Raw genomic sequence first — 23,623 nt, 5'->3', positions numbered from 1 at the left:
ATGAGCATAATGCACAGGACAAAATCATTTATTGCAGGTGTTATAAAGAAAACGTCCCCTCAGAGCAATTTCAAAATGTCTTTGCGAAAGCTTTTAAACATCATTTTTTTTAAACCACAGTCATTTGTCAAGGACTACATGATTGCCATCATCAGGCTTCTCCTTGGTCTGGACACCACGCCTGGTTCTGGGTACCTATGTGCTGTATGTGGAAATTTACTGTTGCATCTTAGCAAGTGATTTGTGCATTTTAGTAAATGCATCTGTGATGTGCAGCAACTTTATCGTCAGTCTCTCACTTCAGATGAAGATCACAGAGGAGGACCTGTGGATCAGGACATACGGCAGACTCTTCCAGAAACTTTGCTCCTCCAGCGCTGAGATTCCCATCGGGATCTACCGGACCGAGTCGCATATGTTCTCAACCTCAGAGGCAAGTTCACTTTGATCAGATACTCAGTATCTGAGTCCTGGTCTTGGATTTGGTGCCAGCTTTTGCCTGCGGTTTGAATTCAGCTACCATCTATTAATCATTCCCTCCTTTAGTTTTTGCTTGAGTCCTTCTCCTTTGATACTCTTGCTTATTCTTCAGCTTGTATTTCCTATTCCCTAAATTGCCTTTCCTTTGTTTGAGGCTGCACATTTACCATTCATTTCTTAATACAGATACATTCCAGCTGACAGAAATTCGTGGCAAGCAATAAATGAATAAATAAATACTGTCACATACTGCTATTAATACAGTTATGAATAAATAAAATATTAAATACAGCATATGTAAGCTTCCATATGCTGATGTTGAGGCGTCTAACATTTGTTCACTCTGAATGCCCTCATCTTTCATTGCATCTCTTTTTGTTTGGATGTCTGTCTGTCCTTATATTCCAGTGCAGGGACAGTAATGCACAGGTAAGATCCAAACAGGCTTGATTCTGTTTATAACGTCAGCTGACTCCTTTTTGCTTAAAGCAGGCAAAGTTAAAAAAAATACCTTACTGGTATTTTTTTTACTGGTATTTTTTTTAATATCAAAATTTTGTTTGCTTCTTATTCTTGTAGTGCACGCTTTCCTCACAGAATCCAGCATTCACATTTCCATCTTACCATTCCAGTCTCAGGTGTCCATCAACGTGGAGCAGGGTGAGGAGCACCGTGATCGTGGAGGGTCCTGGAAGGAGAAGACAGGCTACAGAAACTCCACCACAAGTGACCAATCAGAGCACCCGCTGCTAAGGAAGAAGAGCATGCAGTGGGCTCGGCGGCTGAGCAGGAAGAACGTCAAACCGTCGACCAGAGCGGAGCGCATCTCGCAGCAGAGACTGAATCTGTATCGGCGCTCCGAGCGACAGGAGCTGTCCGAGCTGGTCAAGAATCGTATGAAGCACCTGGGCCTCCCCACTGTGGGATACGGTGAGTGGAACAGCTGATGTTATGATATATGAGGATATGTTGCTGCGTTAGGTTGAAAGATATTACTGAGTTCAGTTTAATATTTCAGCGTATAGCTTATTGTATTGGACTAGATACAGTTCAGCTGCTGTTATCAGTTATTTCAATTAATGATTGTTTTTCTTTGTATTTAATTTGTAAATATTAGTCATAATGTCCCAGAAAATGAATAATAATGCTAATTATAATGTTTGTTGCAGATTGGAGTCTCAGTTCTGTAAACATGACTTTGAGATCACAGAAGCTTTGGATGCAGAAATCCTGTAACTGGTTGAGTTAAATCTCAGTGAGTGAAGCCTAAGAAAAGTCAAAGGAGGAAACCTTTAGTTCAGAAGTCACAGACATTCAAGTCCACACAGCATAGTAGTGTGAATCCAGTTGTAATGATCTGATTAAAGTCATATAAACTGAAAGCCCAATTTCTGAGAGAGAGTTCTTTGAAAGGTGCGGTATGTAAGCATCTTATTCTGAAAGGATGCTACTAGCCAGCTAACCCTGTCTGTCTTGTCTCCTGGTTGCTGCTAGCTAGTGAGGTGTTCTTGATGTCATTCAGCGGCTGCTCATAGTCCTTGTTGCTGAGAACTGGGGGACCTGAACCCTGTGGATAACTGATTTATGATGTTGCCACAATAGCACCCTGGCTATTTGGCACAAGAGACTAATCAGGCCAGGCCTGTGCTCTTAGCAACTGGTGCTCAGATATTCAAAATATTTATAGTCTCCAGAGAACCAGCCTATTCATTTACGTCCTCTGTAATGTATGTTTGTTTTTGGTCTATATCTTTACTTATTTGAGCTACCTACTACCCTTTTTCTAGTAGTGAAAATGGTGAAAATGTCACCCCAGATGGATCTCTTTAGGCTGCTTGTTTTTTAATGATCCAGAAACCAAAGATTATACTACAAAGAATTTTAGAAGCTGGGACAGGCTAAAGATTTTATTTTTGTATTGTTCCTGAACACTGTAATCTGCTCAGATCAAGAATAGCATGTGACTGATTTCATGCCACAGGCAGTTACACATACAGTGCCTCTGTTATGGCTGCCTTTTGTGAGGAAGTCCCATGAGTTCCTTGATTAAACATGGGTACAATCACTACATACAGCTGCAGAATGAGTTCCTGCATTGGTTTGAGAACAGTTGTTGCCTTTCCTCAGTTGCCTACTCTGTTACCACCTGTTGGATTTACTGGGCTTTGCTCTGATGCGTAATAATAATGATATTGGCCATCTCAAAGTCTCAAAGTCATATATCTATGCACCACCACAAATTTCATTGTCACTGTGTTATCAATTTAAATCGAGATATAATAAACTGGCCCTGTTAGCTTTAATAAGATTGCACGTACTGAATCGATGGGGCGTAGCATCAGCTGCAAAAGTACTTTCTGAGCCTGGTGGTGAAGTATATTCATAAGCTTAAACTTTAGAAGCAAGGACACTCTAGAGTCTGATAAGTTCAGGTGATTCTTTTGCTTCACTAATTGATGCTTCTCTCAGCTGGTTAAATTATTTCTGCAGTGCAAGCAGCTGTGTTTGAGAAAGTTATTTAACCCTCCGATCTGTATTCCAGTCATTTTTGTTTTCCTTTACCTCATCTCATTTCCCATGAACGCATAGTAATGTGAGGCTTGTTAGTACAGATCATCAGCATCGCACTGTATCGTCACTGACCTTCAGAAAACCTCATTTTCTCACATCACTTTCACACCCATCAAACTCCTCTTCCGTGTGTCATAACTGAGATGCACACCACCTCACAGTCATGATCATACCATCATGTGGATGTGAACACGCATGAGGATGCAGGAGCACGAACCTCGCCTCAGTTGCATTTAAGACTACGATTACAGAGTGAAATTGCCTGCATTCTTTTCAGTTCACTTTTTCTTTCGTTTTTGCCTCCTCCCAGCTTCACGGCTCAAAACAAAAAAGCAGAATCATGCTCCAGATGTGTTGTAATATGTCAATTAAATACGTTTCAGGAAGAACTCCTGAAGTTCAAGATCTTCTAAAGAACCATGAATGTCAGTGAGGATTTCTGCAGCAGGATGTGACAGATTAATACTTTGGAAGTGATTCTGTGCACACACTGATGCATGGCCTCTTTGCATTGCTCTCACACTTTTAAGAGTTTTTTTGATTGTTGTTTTCTTCTTCTTTTTTTGAATCTGCAGATGCTTTTGCTGCCTGCCTGATATTTTTTTTTGTTTCTTGTTCTTGTTTTTTTTTTTAACCTCCTTTCTCTGCCTCTTCTGTCTTCCTTCCCCTTTTGGCTTGTAGAGGATGTTTCTAATCTCACTGCGAGCGATGTCATGAATCGAGTAAATCTAGGATATTTGCAAGGTAATTTGTGTGCTGTTTATAACTCATTTGCAACATGTGAGTGATTACGTCCACCTTGTGGAGAAAGGAATTTGTCCTTTCGCCAGCATCCAATGAAGAATAGCATTTACCCACCAAAAAGAATGCTTAACTGTAGATTTTATCTTATCTCTTTAGTTATATAATCTGTTTTATTTGACGTATAACTTGAGTACAAATGAATACATTAGGACGTTCAAGTTAACAGTGACTGCCGTTGCTTAGAGTTGCAGGACATTTCAGAGCGCCCGTATTCAGAGGGGACCAGGCTGTCAGGTTAGCTGGTTGATCACAGTACTGCAACTTTACTGCATGAGTGTGAGTGTGCGTGTGTTTTTTATGTGAGTGTGTCCCCTGCCAGAGTCAGCAGTAGGTCAGCAGCCAGTCTCTTACTCTACTCTCTCCCTCTGTTTTTCGATCTCTATCTGGTCTTTCTGCATTGTGTTCCTGTGAGGTGACGTCCCAAATGGCTAGAGTACTGCAGGGCATCAGAGTATGGCTTAAAGAGTGGAGCGGAGTGCATTATGTCTGTGGATGGAAGGATAGATTGTATTCTATAAATGTATAAAAGACGACGAGTGTCGGAGGTGGTCTGATGTAGAAAGTAAACATGTTGGGGGAAGCGGGGCTCTTTTCCTCCTCCATGTCTGTTACTTTCACATGTCAGTGCACCTCAGAGTGTATTAACTTTATACCATGGCCACCTCCCCAAAGAAGTCAAGTTTGAGCTGATTGTAGTCAGTTTGAGCTCTTTTACCCCTCAGCGTTTTTGCTCTGGTAATATATCTTGTGGTTCTGTACTCCTGCACACTGGAGTACTCTCAATTTTATTTAAAGAGTAGCTTAACATCCACTGAAAATATTGTTTTTTATCGACTTCCAGTGGTTTAACTTCTCGCTTTAGTGTAATTATGCAAAATGTGCACGCCAAGAGCACTATGGGAAAGAATAAATAGAGAGGGAGGAAATAAAAATCAGAATATGAAGATGGGTGACACTAATACTGAAAGACTGTAACACTCTGCTGGCAGGGTGGAACAAAATTATTCCAAAGATATTTTCCTTCACTGCCGTAACACACCAGTCTAACGTCTTACAGCGGTGTTCGACTGGGTTGAGTTCTGGTGACTGTAAGGATGATAACATGTGTTTCACACACAGACTCGCTATAATGTGGACATTGCTAGTGGCTCTTAAAAGCAAAGCCAGCGAGGATGTGTCATCTCAGTATTAGCAAGGGGGGCAACTCCTCCGGCTCCAGAAAGAAATCTGATTGTAGAAGTCTGTAGGAAATGACCCAAGTGCTCTCTAGTGACTTCAGAAAATGCTTTTCTAATGAGTTTAATGTCGTAATCGATGATTCCAAGTCTTATTTAACTCAGCACATTAGAGCCTGAAAGGGCAATAAAACAGGGTATGCTTTCAGACAGGCCTGCCTCGTGATTGGAAAATTTCTTTTGAATCTGGAGCGTCCTTTAGTTTCTCATTTCATTTCTTATACACAGTCTATGGATTCACAACATTTTCATAATTATAAAGCCCCGCAGTGACCCCTCGTGCTTTGTGGTCATCTTGTTTGAGGCCAGCTTTTGAATGATAAAGATAAAGGTGCTCCCTCAGAACAAATGATGACACACGCCATAAAAGAGGATCGAACAGGATTCGGTTCTTTTCCTGTAATTTGTTTCACATGTTTGAGCTAAAAATCTAATGTTTCTAAATTAGAACAAGACCAATCTGTAGTTCTTTTAGTGCCACAATAATATGTCCACAACCTAAATTGCTACATTAAAAACTCCTAAAAAAAGTATACCCTCTAACATGAGCAAAAGTAAGCATTGTTATAACTTTAGTTATGCTGGATTACAGAACTACAACAATAAATCCTTTGCTTTTCTTCAGCTGGTTACCAATTATTTATCTGCCGCCATGGTATAACCCATATTTAATACACTGAGTAGTCTGCAGTAACGATGTGTGGATGAAGGGCGAACAGACAATTACCGTAACTGTAAAGTGTACCTGAATAGATTTAAGAGCAGCAGGTTGACCTCTTCCACTCTCACACTCCCAATGTGCTTTGCTTCACTCTGTTTGGTTTGAGTCGCTCTGCGTTTGGTCCAGTCTGACGGATGCTGGAGCATGTTCCTCTCTGTTTGTGCGTATGTCACATGTCAGTCGGGGGGAGGCTGGGTTGTGGTGGTGGTTTGGGGGGGTGGGAGGCTGAGTGTCGTCAGTTAGCATGGCAACCTGCCGCCTTAGCAGCCTGTTGGTCCCGTGTGGAATGCGCAGGTCATAAAAGGAATGCGACTTAGATCGATCTGTTGCGTAGCCGGGGACGCTGTCTGCATGCTGGCTCCGTTCTGAAGCTGCGCATGGGGTGCCGTTTCAGTCAGCAGGCAGCATGTGGGCCTCCCCTTGTTCCACAAAGTGCCCTGTCAGTAACGGTTAGACCTTCTCTCTCTTTCACCCCGCCTGGCTTTATAAAGGGCCACAAGCAGGTGGGTTTGTCACGGAGACACACGTGCCCTCCTTTTCCTTCCTCCGTCCATCACACGACACAAGTAGGAGACACTGCCAGAGCGCAATCACCACACATGCATGAAGACATGATTAACACACACATGCACACACACACACACACATGTATAATATGACTCATCTGGAAAAATAAAGGTTAAACTGAGTTTCCTCTCATAAAATATAAGCTCTTCATAGTGCAGAACACTTTCCTTGGCCTAACTGTGTTGTTGAAGCAATAAAAGATGTTTGTTACAACTGTTAATGTTTTTAGTGTTTTTAACAGGATGTAAAGGACTGAATGAGGGAATTTAGCAATTTATGAGTATCTTTAAGTGGTTAATTTTAAAATGAATTAAAATGATTTTCAAATAAAAAATAATACAATTTTCTAAATCAGTTTAATATTTTGTGAAATATTAAATTTTGTAAAAGTAATTTATAATCACATGGTTGATTTATTGTTCAATTAGTTTGTTGCAGACTGGAAGAATTGTTTAATTATTAAAGTGAATCCATCCCCGTCCCCAGTTGTCCACATCTGGTACTTCCCCTGCAGTACTCATCAGAATCTAATCGAACTTGCACACACTGATCGCTTAATGGGTCCTCACCCAAATTGTGATCAATGTCGAGGTCACGTTGGTCGTTTTACGTGCAGTAACCTGTGAATTGTTATGAATCTTGAGCCTAAGTCATTTACATCCTGGTTAAGGAAATAGTTAAAGTTAGAGAATATATCCAGGATTGATTTCTTCTACAAGAAATTGGTGAACATGCCAAACTGGACTCTAAAGGCTTTCAAAACTCTATTGCTAGTCAAATTTTATTATACATCTTTAAAATATACAAACCATAAGAAGTTTGAATACTGTGTAAATGTTTAAAAAAGGAAGAACTGAATGATGATGCACCATGCAAGAGCGCAACGATTTGGTAATAAAAAACAAACAAACATGGCAATAGTAGTAGCAACTGAAAAAAAATGTTTTAAAGGCAGTACAAAAGACTGGTAAGGTTAATTAGCAACAGGTCAGTAATGTGATTGGCTGTAATCCTAGAAGCTTTGTCTTTCAGGAGTAAAGACAGCAAGCAGTTCACCACCCTGTGAAGGACTGCACAGATTAATAGTTCGACAATTACTGTTCATCACACAGAACAGCCAAGAATTATATGCGGTGCATATCATCAACCATGATATCAGTATCAAGGTGCAAGGGGAATTAATGCATGTGATATGAGTAATTCGCGCGTCTGTAGAGGCGTTATTAATTGTGAATATAAATAGAGGGAACACCTTGCTTACCGACAATACTGACGATACTAAAACACATACGAAACCATGGCTGTGTAGAAAAGGTTGTAAACCTGCCTTTCTGCAGCCCAGATCAGTCACCCATTGAAAACATTTTGCATTAATGATAAAAAATAGAATAAAAGAAGTCCCAAACTGTCAAAATCCTGTATAAATTAATTATGTGAAAACATTTACATTTAAAAACTGCAACTGTCACAAAGTTTATATAAGTGTGGTAAAGCTGCCCCTACTCCAGCTATGTAAAATGACCATGCAGGCTTTAAATTACTTAATGACAGGCTTTATTCATGCTAAATGTATTTAATAAGATTATTTGTTTCCTCATATTAAGAGTTAAATGATCATTAGCAGTTGTAACAAGGAACCCTCAAATTATTCCCAGTTATTTGCCTCAGATTTTTGCACCACTTGCTCGTTAAGTTTTACTTTACTTTTGTCCTGACTGAAAGGCTGAAAACAAGGCAGTGTCATATTTTAAGTGGATAAAAGGCTCATTTCCTGGCTGATGTTCTGTATAATGGAGGGGGACGAGAGAGGGCTCCAGAGCAGCACTGAAGGCCATCTCTGTCTGTTTTTACAGATGAGATGAACGACCACCAGAACACGCTGTCCTATGTCCTCATCAATCCTCCTCCTGACACCATGCTGGAGCTCAACGACATTGTGTAAGGACCTCTCTCTTTTATCCTGTACACTTTACTTTGTTAACACCTTTGTGTTTTATCTGTGTTGTTAGTTACAGTCAGACTAAATTACAATCTAAACCATTATGGTCTTTTTAGACTGCTCAGCCAACAGTAAAGGTACTTAAATGTAAATTAAACTGAGTAATAAATTACTGAATAGTTGACATGTGGAGCTCAGCTGTCATATACACAAATCAAAATCTTATATATTGTTATTAAAGCCTGGAAATTATAATATGGTATCCATCCTCATATGTCAAAGCATTAACCAATATTAAATATCACCTTATTATGAGGTTACTGCCACAAGTCATAATATAAATATTAGAATATAAATATATTAAAATATATAGGATCAGAATACAAATATATTGTAATGCACAGATATTACAGTTTTATTGCTAGTAGGTTATTATTTTGTAACCAGCACATTGTTTTACTATATTTACCCCGGGTTTCCTGAATGTTATTACCCATCCATCCATCCATCTTCTTCCTCTTAACTGGGGCCGGGTAGTGGGGCAGCAGCCTAAGCAGAGAAGCCCAGACCTCCCTCTCCCCAGCCACCTCCTCCTTCACCTTGTCTGGGGGAACACCAAGGCGTTCCCAGGCCAGCTGAGAGAGATAATCTCTCCAGCGTGTCCTGTGTCTGCCCCGTGGCCTCCTCCCAGTGGGACATGCCTGGAACACCTCACCCAGCAGGCATCCTTGTCAGATGCCCGAACCACCTCAGCTGGCTCCTTTCGATGTGGAGGAGCAGTGGCTCTACTCTGAGCCCCTCCTGGATGGCCGAACTTCTTACCCTATCTCTAAGGGAGAGGCCAGCCACCCTTCGGCGGAAGCCCATTTCTTTCACTTGTAACTGCAGTCTCGTTCTTTCGGTCACTACCCACAGCTCGTGACCATAGGTGATTGTAGGGACGTAGATCGACTGGTAAATTGAACGCTTTGCTTTTACACTCAGCTCTCTCTTCACCACAACAGACCGGTGCAGCGTCTACATCACCGCAACCGCAGCACCAAACCGTCTGTAGATCTCCCTCTTCTTTCTCCCGTCACTCGAGAACAAGATCCAAGATACTTAAACTCCTCCACTTGGGGCATGTTGTTACCCAATAACATAATTTCAATGTAATATCACTCAGCTATAACAACTATTGATACAAAATTATTATTTGGATACACCTACAACTTCAGTGGGGTAATTAAAAGGGAATAACTTGATGTTACTACGTTATTACTGAGCTGTAACAAAATTGCTACTTTGGACAAATTATAATAAGTTTATTCAACTTAATATTTACAGTCATCCCTGTATATCCAAAAAGAGCGGACATGCAGCTTGCAAACAGCTACAAACAATGACTTCACACTGTTTCATAAATATATCTTTTGCAGGAGAACAGCAGGAAAAGTCTGGTATTATGTGAAATATTCCTTTTATATAACACCTTTCATGTAAACTCCAGCTGTGTCGAAAAGCGTCACCCTTTTTTGATGTGTGAATCGATGCCTGCGGCACACGCACACAGGTAACGGTTAACACCTCGAGCAGAGAACCCACAGGGTGTGTGGATCTTAACAGGCAGCGATATAACTGGCATGTTAACTGGCTAACACTAAAAAGTATAGCTATTCTGAAACAGTCAACAACGTTAGACTAATATTAATTAATACAAGGCATCAGTAAAGTTCCTTATTAGTACTGGTGTCACCTTGTGTGTGACTGCTTCAGAATTATTTCTAGCCTCATATGAAAGGCAAGTAAAAAATGCATGAAATGAAATCTAGTTGTTATTTAACTTTGCAAAGGCTTAACTTCAAACTGCGCACTGAACTTCCACTTTTAAAGCCTCGCCGCCACAGACTCCAGGGTCGAGCTTATGTAATTATAATGAGCAGCCAGAAGGGACAGCTGGCAAATCATTCTGCTTTTGAGTAATGCACCAATCAGACACAACATTATAACCACTGACAGGCGAAGGGAATTGCATATCGCTACAGTGCCACCTGTTAGGGTTGAGATATATTTGGCAGCAAGTGAACTGTCAGCTGTTGATGTCAATGTGTTAGAAACAGCAAGATGGGCAAGCGCAAGGATCTGAGGGACTGACATGATCCAGCTTGAGGTGGCTATATGACTGGGTCACAGCCTGTGAACATGGTGGGTCTTACTGGGCTACATTATTAAAAGGTTCAGTGCAGGCTGTGACAGAAAGAGGGCAGGCTGGTCATGTCGACCCCTGTCCACTGCCAAAGTTCTAATGTGGGGAGGCATTGGAAGAAGGTGAATAGAAATCAGAAAAAGCAAAAAAAAAAAAAAGGCCAACTGAATGAGGCAAGTGTGATGCTCGTTGCAGAGTTTTGCTGGGAAACCTAAAGTCCTTGCATTCATGTGGGTGTTACTTCAACCTCTGCCTAAACATAGCTGCAGACCATTTGCACAACTTCATGACAGTGGTATCTGCTGATCGTAGTGGGCTCTTTGAAAAACTACAACGTGTTTGATCACGCCAGATGTCCTTCCTGACAGAAACCCCAGCTGATTCCTGTCATCTCCTGGGATAAAACCAGGTCTCATTCTCTTGTTAGGTAAATGTGTAAACCATTACACTGTGGAGCCACTCTGGAGACTCAGTAAGAAAGGAAGGTGAAAAGTGCAAACCTCTTGAGTAATATTTAGCAAGTACATGGTTGGAAAGTTACTCTCACAGTAAGCTTTGGACTAATTAATAGCTTAATTTAGTGATAATGCTCAACTTTCCTAGAGGTGAAGGCCCCGGCTGCCATATTTAAATGCCAGATGTTTACATGTAAGTACTCGTTTGGGAGTCCAAGCCTGTAACTGCTCCATGCTGGCAGATAATGTCAGTTTTTGTCTTCGCAGGTATATAATCCGCTCAGACCCACTGGCGCACGTGCCAGAGGACTCGCAGGTGGGACCGGCTCGTTGTAGCAGGAACCAGCAAGACTTTGGCACAGAGACCAGAGATGAGACTCACCTCTGAAACCCACCCACGCCCCCAGAGTCCTCTACACACTCTGACCCTTAACCTCTAAAGGCCGGCCTGGGCCCACTGAGCTAGTTTGTGTCGCACAGATGAAGGCTCCTATCGGGCCAAGATCAGCTGTCCATAGTGAATGTGCATTAAGTGTGTCTCTGCTCGAGACCAGAAACGATCAACATCTTAAAAATTCACCCCTGAGACATCTCCTGTTTCCCTACTGAGCTGCTATAGAAAGATGCATGAAGAGTGCCTCGTCATCACCTGTCATTGAAACACACGCAAACACACATCACCCTACGAAAACAATCTGAAACTGAGAACCGGGCCATGAAAATGGCTCCCTCCTCCGAAAAAAAGGACGGAGAGAGTAGAGTAATGTTCTGAGAAGAAGGAGTTAAAGGAGGCTTAAACAGAATATCTTCATCGTCACTTCGTTCACCAAGCGGTGTGGTTGACCTCATACCATGATCTCCTCTGTGCTTGTTTCTACCTGAAATTACAAAAGAACAGAAACCTGGGGCAACTACACCCCCCTTCACATCTGAACGATCATGTCGTTTAAAGACGAGGGTAAATGCTTTGAATTTCTTCCTTTTCAGGCATTTAACCTAAAATTACACTACCTGTGCACTTCTCTTTATTTATTTATTTTAGCTTAATTCAAATTTTAAAACTTTGTTGGACAGGATTTTTTATTTACTTACAAGCACAACCTTTTTTTCTGTAAATATACACACTGCCGTGGTACTTTTATCGGCCAGGTTAGCGTTATATTTCTGGAAATGACTTTGTTGTGATCATTGCTAGAAAGTACATTTATTCTTAATTTATTTCATTAAGTTTTCCAAGTCATGTCTGCTCTACTGTATGTGCCATTCTGTTTACACTATTGCTTTGTGAATATCGTTGAATTATTTATAACTTTTGTGCCATTCTGCATCTCTTTAGTATGGAGCCTGTCAGCAGCAGTACAGGTGGAAATAACTTTCATTATTCCTTGTTTTACTGCAGTGGGTGCACAAAATGTTAATTCATGTTCATAAAAAAACGCAGAAATGCCAAAATCTGCAGTTTCGTTGGTCGTCTCCATCAGTGAGTCAGTCCCCATAGAGTAGCATGCCTGTCGGGGTTGCCCAACTTCAGCTATGAAATTTACATATTTACAGCCTTTAATAAGCAGGGTGTGACAGTACTCGTAGCTGCAACAACAATAATTAGTCGCTGAACTGAACTACAATGTTTGTGCTGTTGGTGCCATTTAAAGCATTTCTGATGTAATATTATTTGACATAAAAAATATATGACTTGCTGTGCAGCTGATTGTACAATCCAAGAATTTTGTGCTTAAATTTTGGTGTGCCTAATTTTATTAGTAAGTAACTTATCAGTATTAATCAGAAGTTATTTTAGTCTCGACTTTCAGCCCCACAGTTTATGGACCCAGCTTGCTAACCGAGCTAGCTGCAGAACATCCTCCCAAAATAAGTGCTAAACATCGTGAGCTTAGCACTGCACAACGCTTTTTCAGTAATAGTAACTCTGCCTCTAAAAAGACACCAAAGCAGCACTATCCTTCTTATAACATGCTCATTATTTAGGAAAAGTCTGTAGGCTAGTTTTTTAATATACACCCAAATTATATCTCACGTCAGATCACATTTTGTGCATTCAGTTTAGTAAAACATGGCACCCCACCCCCCTGCCACCGACAAGCTCTGTACATCTGTGACATCAGTGTTTATTATTACAGGAGCTGACCCAAACATCTGCAGCAGGAAAAAAGTAAAAAAGGAATCATTTTCTAAATTTAGCATTTAGAAATTAATGTTAACAATACAAGACTTTTTGCTGCTGTACTTATCATAACTCAGTATTTATCTGAAGCATTATAAGCTGCATTTTTAATTTTATATTTAAGTGCTATTTATCGTTGAATAGAATAGAATGAGAAAATTCTTCTTTTTTTCTGGACTACTGGTTTTAACAAGTTAATCTTTAACTGTCAAGTGTCTCCGTCACTCAGTACATATCATGGTCACTACATGGTCACTTTGTTAGGTACACCTGTTCAACTGCTTGTTAATGAAAATAACTAATCAGCCAATCACATGTGAGAATAGAGTGGATTTAGGAATGGATACCTGTTTGAGACAACCTACTGTTCAAACCGTGCATCAGAATGGGGAAGAAAGGTGATTTAAGTGACGCGGAACAGGGTAATCTACATCATTTGAAAATTCATGGTGAAAATCTTTGGATTATTGCATACATAAAGATGCAAAATGTGATTTACAAGACTACTTAGCTGTAGAACTTTAGAGAGATTGTATTTAGATTAGCTAATTATCTAGCAAAATAAGATGCTCAATTAAGGAAAAAATTACCACAGTTATCAGTGCCACATCAATGAATCTGTTGTGGGAAAAATTGGAGAATTGATATCTCTAACTGCTATTTCACTCGGTCCTCATCAGAAACATTTATAAATACTATCAGATGCATCATCGTTAACTGTAATTAATATCAACAGCAGTCTGGCTCCAGTGTTTTTAACTTGAATTCATTTGATTGTTGGCGGGTTTTTTTGTTTTGGTTTTTTTTTAATGATCATATCTGTTGATGAGTTGCAGTGCGACCGGTAGCAGAATAGTTTTGCACAGATATCGACAGGCACAGTCAAGTCTGTTTCTATCCTGTAAATTTACTGTATTTCCAAATTTATTTTGGAACGAGCTGAAAAGCAAAAATGCGCTCCTTTCTGAACTGTACGGGCACATTGTGTATGAAACGATATTTAATCTTGATTTATCTTCTTTCAGCTGTACATTTGGTTTGCTCAGTGTATATAAAACCTTTATGTACTCATTGTTTGCCAGTTTGTTATTTTGTGTGACGAAACGTGAAACTGTTGGACTTGAACTATTTTTGCACTATGCTCTACGGGAATGCGCAGAGCATAACAGCACCCCTTTAATATGAATCTGCAGAACACGGCGGACAGTATTAAACCGTTCCCATGAAGCAAAAACAATCGAGATGTGCAGTAAATTATCATGCATCTGTTGGTTTGGTTAACCCTGTGAATGTTTACAAAACTTAATTCAATGCTTAATTTTTCATTTGTCAAAGAAATATCCAGTGACGATGTGAGAAATCAAAATGTTTTCTCTCACTGAGATGTGCCATTGTTTCCCCTTGTTTGTTCTGAAGAAAATATAGCATAGGCTTTTTCATGCTTTATTACTGTAGGCATATTTGTTCCACTGAAATGTACTGTTGATCTTTGTTCATTGGCCCCTCTGAAGTGTCAGTTTACAGGGCAGGGGAGGTGAGGAGTGAAAGCGTGAGTGACTGCGATGGAGGATGCAATCAGTGTGCTGATATACTCGCGTAACATCTTCCTAGGTCCTCACTTGTGACAAATCCTAACACTCTAGAAAGAGTTCACTTCACATCTCCTACTGTCCACACTTACAATACCACACGGGGCATGTTAACACGAAAAAAAAAAAAGAAGCATGTTTTGATATACAGGCTTGCCAAGAACAAGACATTTTGTACATTGACAGGGACATTTAGTCCGATGTCTAGAGAAACCCATAATCGAGTCAACTGCTTGCAAGCTGGAGTCATTATTTGATACTGTGTATTTATATGAATGGAACATGCATGTTGTCTCGGTGTTAACAAAAGCCTACTATATGTATTCTGTTTACCTCCACTTTGTTTTTGAGTCATTGTCCAATTTTTGTACTATTTCTTATGAGAAGTGTTCTTCTCCACATTCATAATATGAACAAATAAATGCTGCATGCAGCCAGAGCGGATGAACCTAACACAAAAACTGATGTTTTATTTCATTTATGTGAAGAATGCGGGGATAATGACATATATTTTGTGCCGTATATAGATATGACCCCACCTATATAGGTGGCTGGTATATTATGTGTGTGAACTAAAAGACTCTTCTGATGTGTGCCGAGAGTTACCAAACAAAACTTCGTTATTTCGTTAACATCTTTTTTCATTAAAAAAATAAATAAATTAAAAAAAATATGTTGCTAGCTAAAATTAAACATTCTTTTGCTCTTTTATTTACATTTCCATATTTGTACACATTCAGCGATAAAGTAAGCGATGAAAATTAGCTTCACCCTAAAATGTCTTTATTATTCTGTATTACATTATAAGTGACGCTATCATTTTTTGGACAAAAATGATGTATTAAATTAAGGTTGAAACAAGAAATTGAAACCATAAACTTGGAAATTTAATAAATCAAGTGAGCAGGGCCAAATTTGCTTACACATTGCATAAAAGGAGAGCAAAGTAAAATACAGCGAGGAGAATATTTAAATCAGACATGCAAAATGATTTACTAACGATTGCAACATGCAATTTAGTGCTAATTGCGCTGATATTTAAATTCAAATTCACTGACTGAGCCTCAAAGCTTTTTTTCAACTCTAATCACAATTATGAGCACTAGCTTGGAAAATCTGCCCTTTAAGTAGACTTCTATGCAATCTGATTTCAAGTGTTGCCCTCTGCTGGCCATTAGAAAGATTGCTGGGTTTGAGGCTGGTGGAAAATGGGTTAAATTCAGCCAGTCGTCATATGTAATGCATTAAGAGGCAGAGGCTGGACTGTCATGTGCCAATACAGCAAACTTTCAAGTTACACTTACTGTAAGAATCAAGTGAGAATTTCATTTTACTTGAAGAGTGATTGAATAGCCATGATGATCTCCTCTGCCAGCTCTCTTCTAACGCCGCTGCTTGTTGGCATGTGTCTGCTTCCACCTCTGTCTGGTCCAACGGCCATTGTTCTGAACGACTTCATGCAGCAGGTTCATGAAGGCGTAGTCGTTCCCAGACAGCAGCGTTTCATCATCAGGTGACGTACCACCAGAGGGAGCCTTCGAGCTGGACGCCCTGTTTTCTGCCCTCTGCCTGCTGTGCACAGCTCGTTTCGATTCCTTCCTCTGATCGTCCTCCTTGCTGCTCTTGATGTTGTGTGCTGAGCTTTTTCCAGATGTCTGATGTCGATTCTGATGGAGGTTTTCTTGATTCGCATTTCGGTTTTCCGCAGTCGTTTGTGTTACAGTGGTAGTATCACCCATTGCCATCCCCTCTTTCTTCAGGTGTTCCTCTTCAATTGGTTTTAAGGACTGTCTCAGGTTCATGAGAGCCCCCATTTGATTTTTCATAGTTTCACCTTTCTCTTTGTCCCCATCAAAACTGAAGGGATGGCCTCTATCATTTACAGTCTTCTTTATTTCATCTGAAAACTTCTTTGTTACATTTTGTCTCCAAACAGTCACGTCATCACCGTCCTCCTCATCTTCTGCTTTTCTTTTGCATCTTTCCTGCCACTGAGCTGCAGCGGGGGGCCAGGTAGAGATCCTCTTGATAATTTTGCTGCCCTTTGATCTTAGACCAGGACCTTCAGCAGACTCTTCAGCAGGAAGTGATTTGTTCTGGTCTGTGCCGATGCTCAGATAAGGTACCATGTCAGTGCTGACAGGAACACATTCAGGGTTTTTATCTAGATTTGTACCAGGATTGGCTGGTTTTTCATTCTCCTTGATCGCTTCTGTGGTGTTTGTGGGATTTTCTGTCTGAAATCCCCCTGCTGCTCCTGTGGCTTCAGTTTCATTCACCAGCTTCTGCTTTCCCTCAGCTGAGTTTTCAGTGACTTTTGCTTGAGCCTCTGTCTCAATATGCAAAGTCACAGGATTCTTCCCAGATGCACAAAAAGGAGACATGAGGATTACAGCATTTGCTGACTTTGCTCTGATTCCAGTAAAGGATGTTATCCGAGCCATCTCTGCATCTTTGTTCTCAGAGGATCTTAGAGAGTCATGACTTGATCTGCTTTCTTCTTCCAGCTGTTTTTTGTCTTCTCTCGGATGCCCAGGTGTCACACTTTTTTTGTTGTGTTTCCTTCGGCGCCGCACAGCAAGGAAATACACCACAAACAGCAGCACACAGAGGACCACTGTAGATAGGGCCAGGTAAACACAGACTATTTTAGCTACGTATGTATTTTCAATTCAATCAAACAGAAATATAAAGGAAAAACATACCAATCACAGCAATGAGTGCACGGACAATGTTAGTATCTGACGGTGGTTGTGATGGAACTGGCCAAAGAAAAAAAAACAGCACAGATTTCATGCATTAGTATTTCAGAATTCAGATGACAAACATTTTGAGAAGAATCCAATGTACCTGTCACTCCAGCAGGTTCAGAAGCTGTTGTGGATGAGTTTGTGAGTTCGGCGTGGGCTGAGGTTTCTGTCCTTACCAGAGGTGACGTCTCAGAAGATCCTGAGGAGAATAAGAAACAAACTAGAGAGTCCTCAATGTTGTAAAATGCAGAATGTTTTCACTTTTTAAAAGCAATAATTGTGCAAAATGTTTTGACAGTTAGATACAGTTCAGGACCGCTGGGTTATGGTCAGATTAATGGTGTTACTCTGGCGCCATCTGCAGGTCAATAACATCCACAGTTTCAGGATGACTCATACTAAGAGTGTGTGCCGATTTTCCCCAATGTGTTTATGGTAGATTCTGTCAAACTGATATAAAAAACTAAAATAAAATTATTTTTTCATAGCAAAATAATAGACAAAAGCAAAAAGAAAAACCTTAGGAATATTTGTAATCAGTGAGTCAGAGCTATTCTGTGTCACAGATTTGATGCTGTCAAAGTTAGAGACCCTCTCTTTGCCTTCCAAACTGCCTTAATTCTTCATCACAAAGATGCAGTAAGGTGCTGGAAACATTACTCAGAGATTTTGGTTTATATTGAGATGATGACAAGACCTGATGACTGTGGAGGCCGTTTGAGTCGACATGTTCAAGAAACCAGTCTGAGATGATTTGAGCTTTGTGACATGATGTGTCATCCTGCCAGGAGGAGACATCAGAAGATGGTACATTAAGGGGTTCTACTCTATTTAAACAATGCTCAGTTGATACTAAGCGGCCAGAGTGTGCCAAGAAAATATCCCCAACAGTATTTAACAGCAACAGCGTGACTCACTGATACAAGGAAGGATGGATCTGTGGTTTCATGTTTAGACCAAACTCTGACCCTATCATTCAAATGCCGCAGCAGAAATCAAGATTTATCAGACCAGGCAAAATTTCTGTTGTCCAATTTTGGAGAGCAGAATTGTAGTATCAGCTCCCTGTTCATATTTGACATGAGAAGCACCTGATGTGCTTTTCTGCTTCACGATTTGATGTATTGTGCATTCAGAGATACTCTGACACAAAGAAATAGTCCATGTCTGCATGCATAAATGCATTGAGTTGCTGCCATGTAATTGGCTGATTAGATATTTGTGTTAATAAGCAGTTGAGCAGGTGTACCTAATCATGTGGTCAGTGAGTGGTATGAGTTCAGGATCTTGGATCTAGTAGTAGATCTAGTAGAGAGAGAAAAAAGTGTGTGTGTGGTGGTGGTAGTGGTGGTGGTGGGAGGGGTATATTTACAAGCTTATATAATTGAAATAGAAACAAAAGAAAGGAAAAGCCATATGTACCAGTGTGAGAAGAGCTTGTGGGTTTGGTTTCTGTCTTTGGTGTTGGTCGTGGAGGAGTTTCCACTTTTACTGCAGGAAAAACAGAGACACTGATTGCTAATGTTTGAAAGAGATAAGAGTATTCCTGTCATAATGGTGAATTTCAATCAAACAAAAAGAAGCACATGTACCAGTGGATGCAGGGCCAGGTGTATGTACATAGGTAGGCTTAGGATGGACAGAGGTCTCTAATGATGAAACTGTCACTAGAGAGAACAGCCGAGACATAAATACGCACAAATTTAAAATGTAGAGAATTTCACATTTCTAATGGAAACTGGGAAACGAAGAAAAAAACCCAATATACCAGTTTGAGAAGAGCTTATTGTGGATGCATCAGTGGATGAGGCTATGAAAGAAGTGCCTGAGTTTGAGGTTGGGCGTGATAGGGGGGTTGTGACCACTTTTACTGCGGGTAACAATAGCAATACTAAGTACCAGTTAATAGTATGCATACAATGAAATGTAAAGAATTTCACAAAATTTAATTAGCCACATGTACTGGTGTAAGAGCTTGTTGTGGGTATATCAGTGGGTTTGTGTGAGTTTGATGTTGGTCTTGATGAAGGAGTTTCCACTTTTACTGTAGGAAAAACAGAGAGAAGCATTGTTTTCTTTTGTTTTTAAAAAGGGGGGGGGGTTGAAAATATTTCTGCCAGAATTTTGAATTTTTATGAAAAAAGCAGCACATGTACCAGTGGATGCAGGGCCAGATGTGTATGCATAAGTGGGCTTAGGGTGGACAGATGTTTTTAATGATGAATCTGTAACTACAGAGAACAAACATATGCACAAATTTAAAATGTAAAGAATTTCAAACATCTAATGGAAACTAGGAAAAGAAAAAAACTTCATGTACCGGTGTGAGAAGAGCCTATTGTGGATGTATCAGTGGATGTGGGTTTAAAGGAAATATCTGAGTTTGACGTTGGACGTGGTGGAGGGGTCGTCACCACTTTTACTGCAGGTAAAAATACAAATACTAAGTCTTGGTTATTTAGGTAAAGATATGACAATACTCTTTTCAAGTGTTACAAATGAAAAAACAAGTGAGACACAATTTAAAATGAAAAGAATTTCAGAAAACGAATAGCCACATGTACCAGTGTGGGAAGAGCTTATTGCAGGTACATCAGTGGATGAGGCTATGAAAGAAGTGTCTGATGTTGGGCGTGATGGAGTGGTTGTCACCACTTTTACTGCAGGCAGAAATAGAAAAAATAAGTGCCAGTTACTAGTATGCACAAAATGTAAAGAATTTCACTGAACTGATCAGCCACATGTACTAGTGTGGGAAGAGCTCATTGTGGCTACATCAGTGGGTTTGTGTGTAACAGAAGTGCCTGAGTTTGATGTTGGTCGTGATGAAGGAGTTTCCACTTTTACTGTAGGAAAAACAGAGAGAAGTATTGCTATTTTTAAAAAATGGGGTGGAAATATTTCTGTGTGAATCTCGAATTTTTATGAAAAAAAGCAGCACATGTACCAGTGGATGCAGGGCCAGGTGTGTGTGCATAAGTGGGCTTAGGGTGGACAGATGTTTCTAATGATGGAACTGTCAGTGGAGAGAACACAAGCACGCACAAATTTAAAATGCAAAGAATTTTAAACATCTAACGGAAACTGGGAAAAGAAAAAAAGCTTCACGTACCAGTGTGAGAAGAGCTTATAGTGGGTTTGGGTTTGACAGAGGTTTCTGTCTCTGATGTTGGTGATGGAGAGGTTGTCACCACTTTTACTGCAGGTAAAAATGTAGATACTACATGGCAGTTATTTAATTAAACAACTCATAATTTTAGACTTGTAGACTTTAATAAAACAAATAATTAGGCAAGAAGAAACAGCTGTACCAGTGGATGAAGGGCCCACTGACGATGTTATTGATGGTGATGTCGCGCATATCGATACGTTCCACACCAGCTGACCCCTCAGGGATGGAGGACTCTCACAGGTCACGTCCATCTCATTTTCCAGCTGAGATCTGCTTTGTAGAGCTGAGGGGAGAAGCAGCTTTAGATTTCTATTTTTTTATAAAACCACATTAATAATGTAGTTCATCTCACTTTTCTCAAACCTTTCACAAAGTCAACAAAGTCTTCAGCTTCACACGAACAGTCCCAAGGGTTCCCACCTAATCTGATCTTGGTGGAGGTCAGAGATCTGAAGGCTTGTGGTGAGACCCAAGTCAACTTGTTCTTGGACAAGTCTAACTCAGCCAAGGCGGCCTGGAAACTGAAACTATTCTGCTCAATATTCCTGAGCATGTTTTTATTCAGCCAGAGGCTTGTGAGGTTAGCAAACTGTCCGAGCGTGGACTCACTCAAGACTTCAATGTGATTTCCTGTAAGGATGATCTCACTCAGGGCGGCGGGCTCTTTAAACCAGTTTGAATTAATCTGCGACAGATTGTTTAGCTCCAAGCTGAGATACTTAAGATTGGTAAATGAGCTGAAGGCTTTTTCAGCGATTCTCGTGACACCTGCATTGTTGATTGTGAGCCTGGTGATAGAAGTGAGGTTCTCACTCTGCAGCACCGTGGAGTTGATCTCTCCGACATCCTTCAGGACCATCAACAGAGACGAGGAACCAGGTTCAAAGTCTAAGTGGGCAGAAGTGTTTTTAGAGGAGTCAAACACAAACTCAGCTGCACATACTTACATTTTCATCCTTTTGCTAATTAAGTCTGAACCAACAAATGAGCTCAAAGGAGAAAACATGCAGTGAAACTATAAAATCAAAGCATCCTGCAGATATGCAAACTTCTTAAAAGACCATTTTGTTGCCTTTGCTTCCCCCTAGTGGTTGACAAATGTGTGACCAGAGCAAAACGTGCAGTACCTATTACAAGTCAGCAGGTATCATTAACTGGGGTTTGATCATGTTGAGCATTAAATTGTTATTAAACTGTAGTAAGATCAGGTAATAACAGAAAATAAAACCCTGCAGAATTGAAATCAGACTTGTGCCAATGACCCCAGAACCCTCAACGTCATAGACTCAGTCTGGGATTATATAAAGGGATAAAAGACAATGAAATCATCGGAATCCTCTGAAGAACTTAAAAAACATATAATTGTGAAAACTTTGGTCAATGGAAATAAAAAATTCTGAAAAGTAGAGTTTAGGGGTCATTTTCTTTTTTATATGAAAAGCTATTTTTTACTTGTAAAACTATAAACTATACAGGAAACGGTTTTAGTTTTGAATTATTTGACTGGACTTCTTTTTTTTTAACCAGTGTGAGCAGGTTTTGGTTCATGTGTTTATTCATACAAGAATGTCTAAATCTATATCTGTGTAGGTCAGCCGAAAGCCTTCTTCTTAAAACCACAGGCAGAGAGTCTCAGGTATTTAACCCTTAGTGAGGGCCGTCCCTTTGGCTCATGTGACAGTTCACATGATTAAAAGTGGGTCAACAACCCTCGGGACCTCCAAGCCCCTACTAAGGGTTAAATATCATGCACTCTCTGCTTGTTGTTTGACAGCTGAAGAAGTCTATTAGTTAAACATCTTGTCAGAAAAGGCGACTTTAAGTCCAGTTGCATTTTTTTCAGTACTCATGTTTGTGAGCCCAGAGTTTCTGCATTATAAAGGTGACAGTGGAACCAGAATTTGAAGATTATAAAGACTGAAATGAATAAATCCACTCTGGAGCCTAAGCTAAATGAAAAAAAATTATATCATATTAAATTGAATTAAATGAAATGAAGAAGAAATCCATTTTTATTCTTGGTATGAAGTTAATTGACCTTATTTCTGGTATATAAAATGTTGCTGTCCAAGTCTATTTTAAAGGTCACCATTAAAGGGTCAGTAAACAAAATTCCTTACATGGTGGGATGTTGAAGCAGATCGTGATCGTTCCCTCTTTGATACAAGGATGGCTCAGGTGGACAACAGCCAGCAACAAAACCCCACCAGCTACAACTGTGTGGATGCAGACCGATCACATTAGTTAAAGCTGAACATTTGACGACTTTCTGTGTGAGCATTAAAACCAGCAGCACTTACCCTTCATGGTGACCTGCTGGATGCAGTTCTTCAGCTCGGACTGTGGAGCAAGAGTTTGCAGATTGTGATGGTCTCGTGATCACCTGAACTAACAGGTGTGAAAAGAAACAGAGTTGCCATGACAGAGAAGAGTGTGCCATGGTTATGGTTGTGCGTTTGAAGGCACTGTTCCAGTTGGCTGATGAAGCACGAGACAGTTCTTAACAGTGGGGGGGCCTGAAGATGTTTTCACCACTTAAAGGGAACTTCAGCTTTTCAGTTCAATACAGCACCAATTCAAAAATGTTTAACTCAAGGGACTTAATATTGCAAAGTAAAGATCCCACAATATCAGACAGAGAACGCACTAAAGATACCACATCTGGTTGGGGGGGGGGGGTGAGGGGAAAGAGGAGGAAAAAGGAGAGCATAGAAAGATGATGAACAACAACACAGATTATGGGAGAACATAGACCAGTGTAACGTCGGCATATAAACATATGGGGGAATATAGGTAGGTTCTCAAGCATGTGACAGTCAATTTTCATTGTGGGCTACATACAGGTCCATTTACTTACATGGGCTGAACCAGTGTAATGTAGTTTAACTGCAAATTTAACCCCTGAGATATCACAATTTCAACAGGACATGCCTGTTTTCTCTACATCATAAAAAATGCTGCTGTAGGTAATGA

The 23,623-nt window shown here is 40.2% G+C and overlaps 2 protein-coding genes across 28 annotated transcripts in view; one reads left to right on the top strand and one right to left on the bottom strand.

Moving 5' to 3' along the window:
* Window positions 1-15,189, top strand: part of kcnt1b (potassium sodium-activated channel subfamily T member 1b) — a 74,476-nt gene extending 59,287 nt beyond the window's left edge. For 10 of the 22 annotated variants that reach the window (XM_019365675.2, XM_019365678.2, XM_019365677.2 and 7 more), the window contains 9 exons: window positions 121-204; window positions 305-433; window positions 889-909; window positions 1,113-1,410; window positions 3,733-3,795; window positions 4,039-4,089; window positions 6,303-6,314; window positions 8,232-8,316; window positions 11,225-15,189. In XM_019365675.2, coding sequence (XP_019221220.1) covers window positions 121-204; window positions 305-433; window positions 889-909; window positions 1,113-1,410; window positions 3,733-3,795; window positions 4,039-4,089; window positions 6,303-6,314; window positions 8,232-8,316; window positions 11,225-11,345 — 864 coding nt within the window. In that variant the 3' untranslated portion in view covers window positions 11,346-15,189. The other 12 variants (XM_019365686.2, XM_019365688.2, XM_013276874.3 and 9 more) reach the window with 10 other exon arrangements.
* A 300-nt stretch (window positions 15,190-15,489) lies between these two features.
* On the bottom strand, window positions 15,490-23,535 carry LOC102078663 (mucin-5AC). Of its 6 annotated transcripts, none has more exons than XM_013276875.3 (17): window positions 22,951-23,535; window positions 22,771-22,866; window positions 21,014-21,538; window positions 20,790-20,933; window positions 20,591-20,677; window positions 20,426-20,494; window positions 20,283-20,324; window positions 20,043-20,138; window positions 19,799-19,900; window positions 19,635-19,709; window positions 19,442-19,522; window positions 19,247-19,348; window positions 19,071-19,145; window positions 18,901-18,969; window positions 17,579-17,677; window positions 17,434-17,490; window positions 15,490-17,345 (listed from the first exon to the last, which is right to left on the bottom strand). In XM_013276875.3, exons 1-17 carry the CDS (start codon window positions 22,955-22,957, stop codon window positions 16,111-16,113), a joined length of 2,961 nt encoding a protein of 986 aa, XP_013132329.1. In that variant the 5' UTR covers window positions 22,958-23,535; the 3' UTR covers window positions 15,490-16,110. The 6 variants fall into 6 exon arrangements, with proteins under 6 accessions (XP_013132329.1, XP_013132330.1, XP_013132332.1 ...); XM_013276876.3 differs by having other exon boundaries at window positions 19,247-19,288; XM_013276878.3 differs by lacking the exons at window positions 19,247-19,348; window positions 19,442-19,522; window positions 19,635-19,709; window positions 19,799-19,900 and having other exon boundaries at window positions 22,951-23,534.
* Window positions 23,536-23,623: the final 88 nt, after the last annotated feature.

Source organism: Oreochromis niloticus, linkage group LG12 (assembly GCF_001858045.2).
Source record: "Oreochromis niloticus isolate F11D_XX linkage group LG12, O_niloticus_UMD_NMBU, whole genome shotgun sequence".
NCBI classification, from domain to species: Eukaryota; Metazoa; Chordata; class Actinopteri; order Cichliformes; family Cichlidae; genus Oreochromis; species Oreochromis niloticus.
This window is presented reverse-complemented; position numbering and strand designations above follow the sequence as displayed.

Bases quoted from the DNA above. Each gene is read 5' to 3' on its own strand.
- LOC102078663 (XM_013276875.3), bottom strand. The intron at 19,349-19,441 runs GTACATGTGGCT...TGTTACCCGCAG, and splicing joins CACAACAAGCTCTTACACCA to TAAAAGTGGTCACAACCCCC. The intron at 17,678-18,900 runs GTACATATGGCT...TATTCTCCTCAG, and splicing joins CACAAGCTCTTCTCACACTG to GATCTTCTGAGACGTCACCT.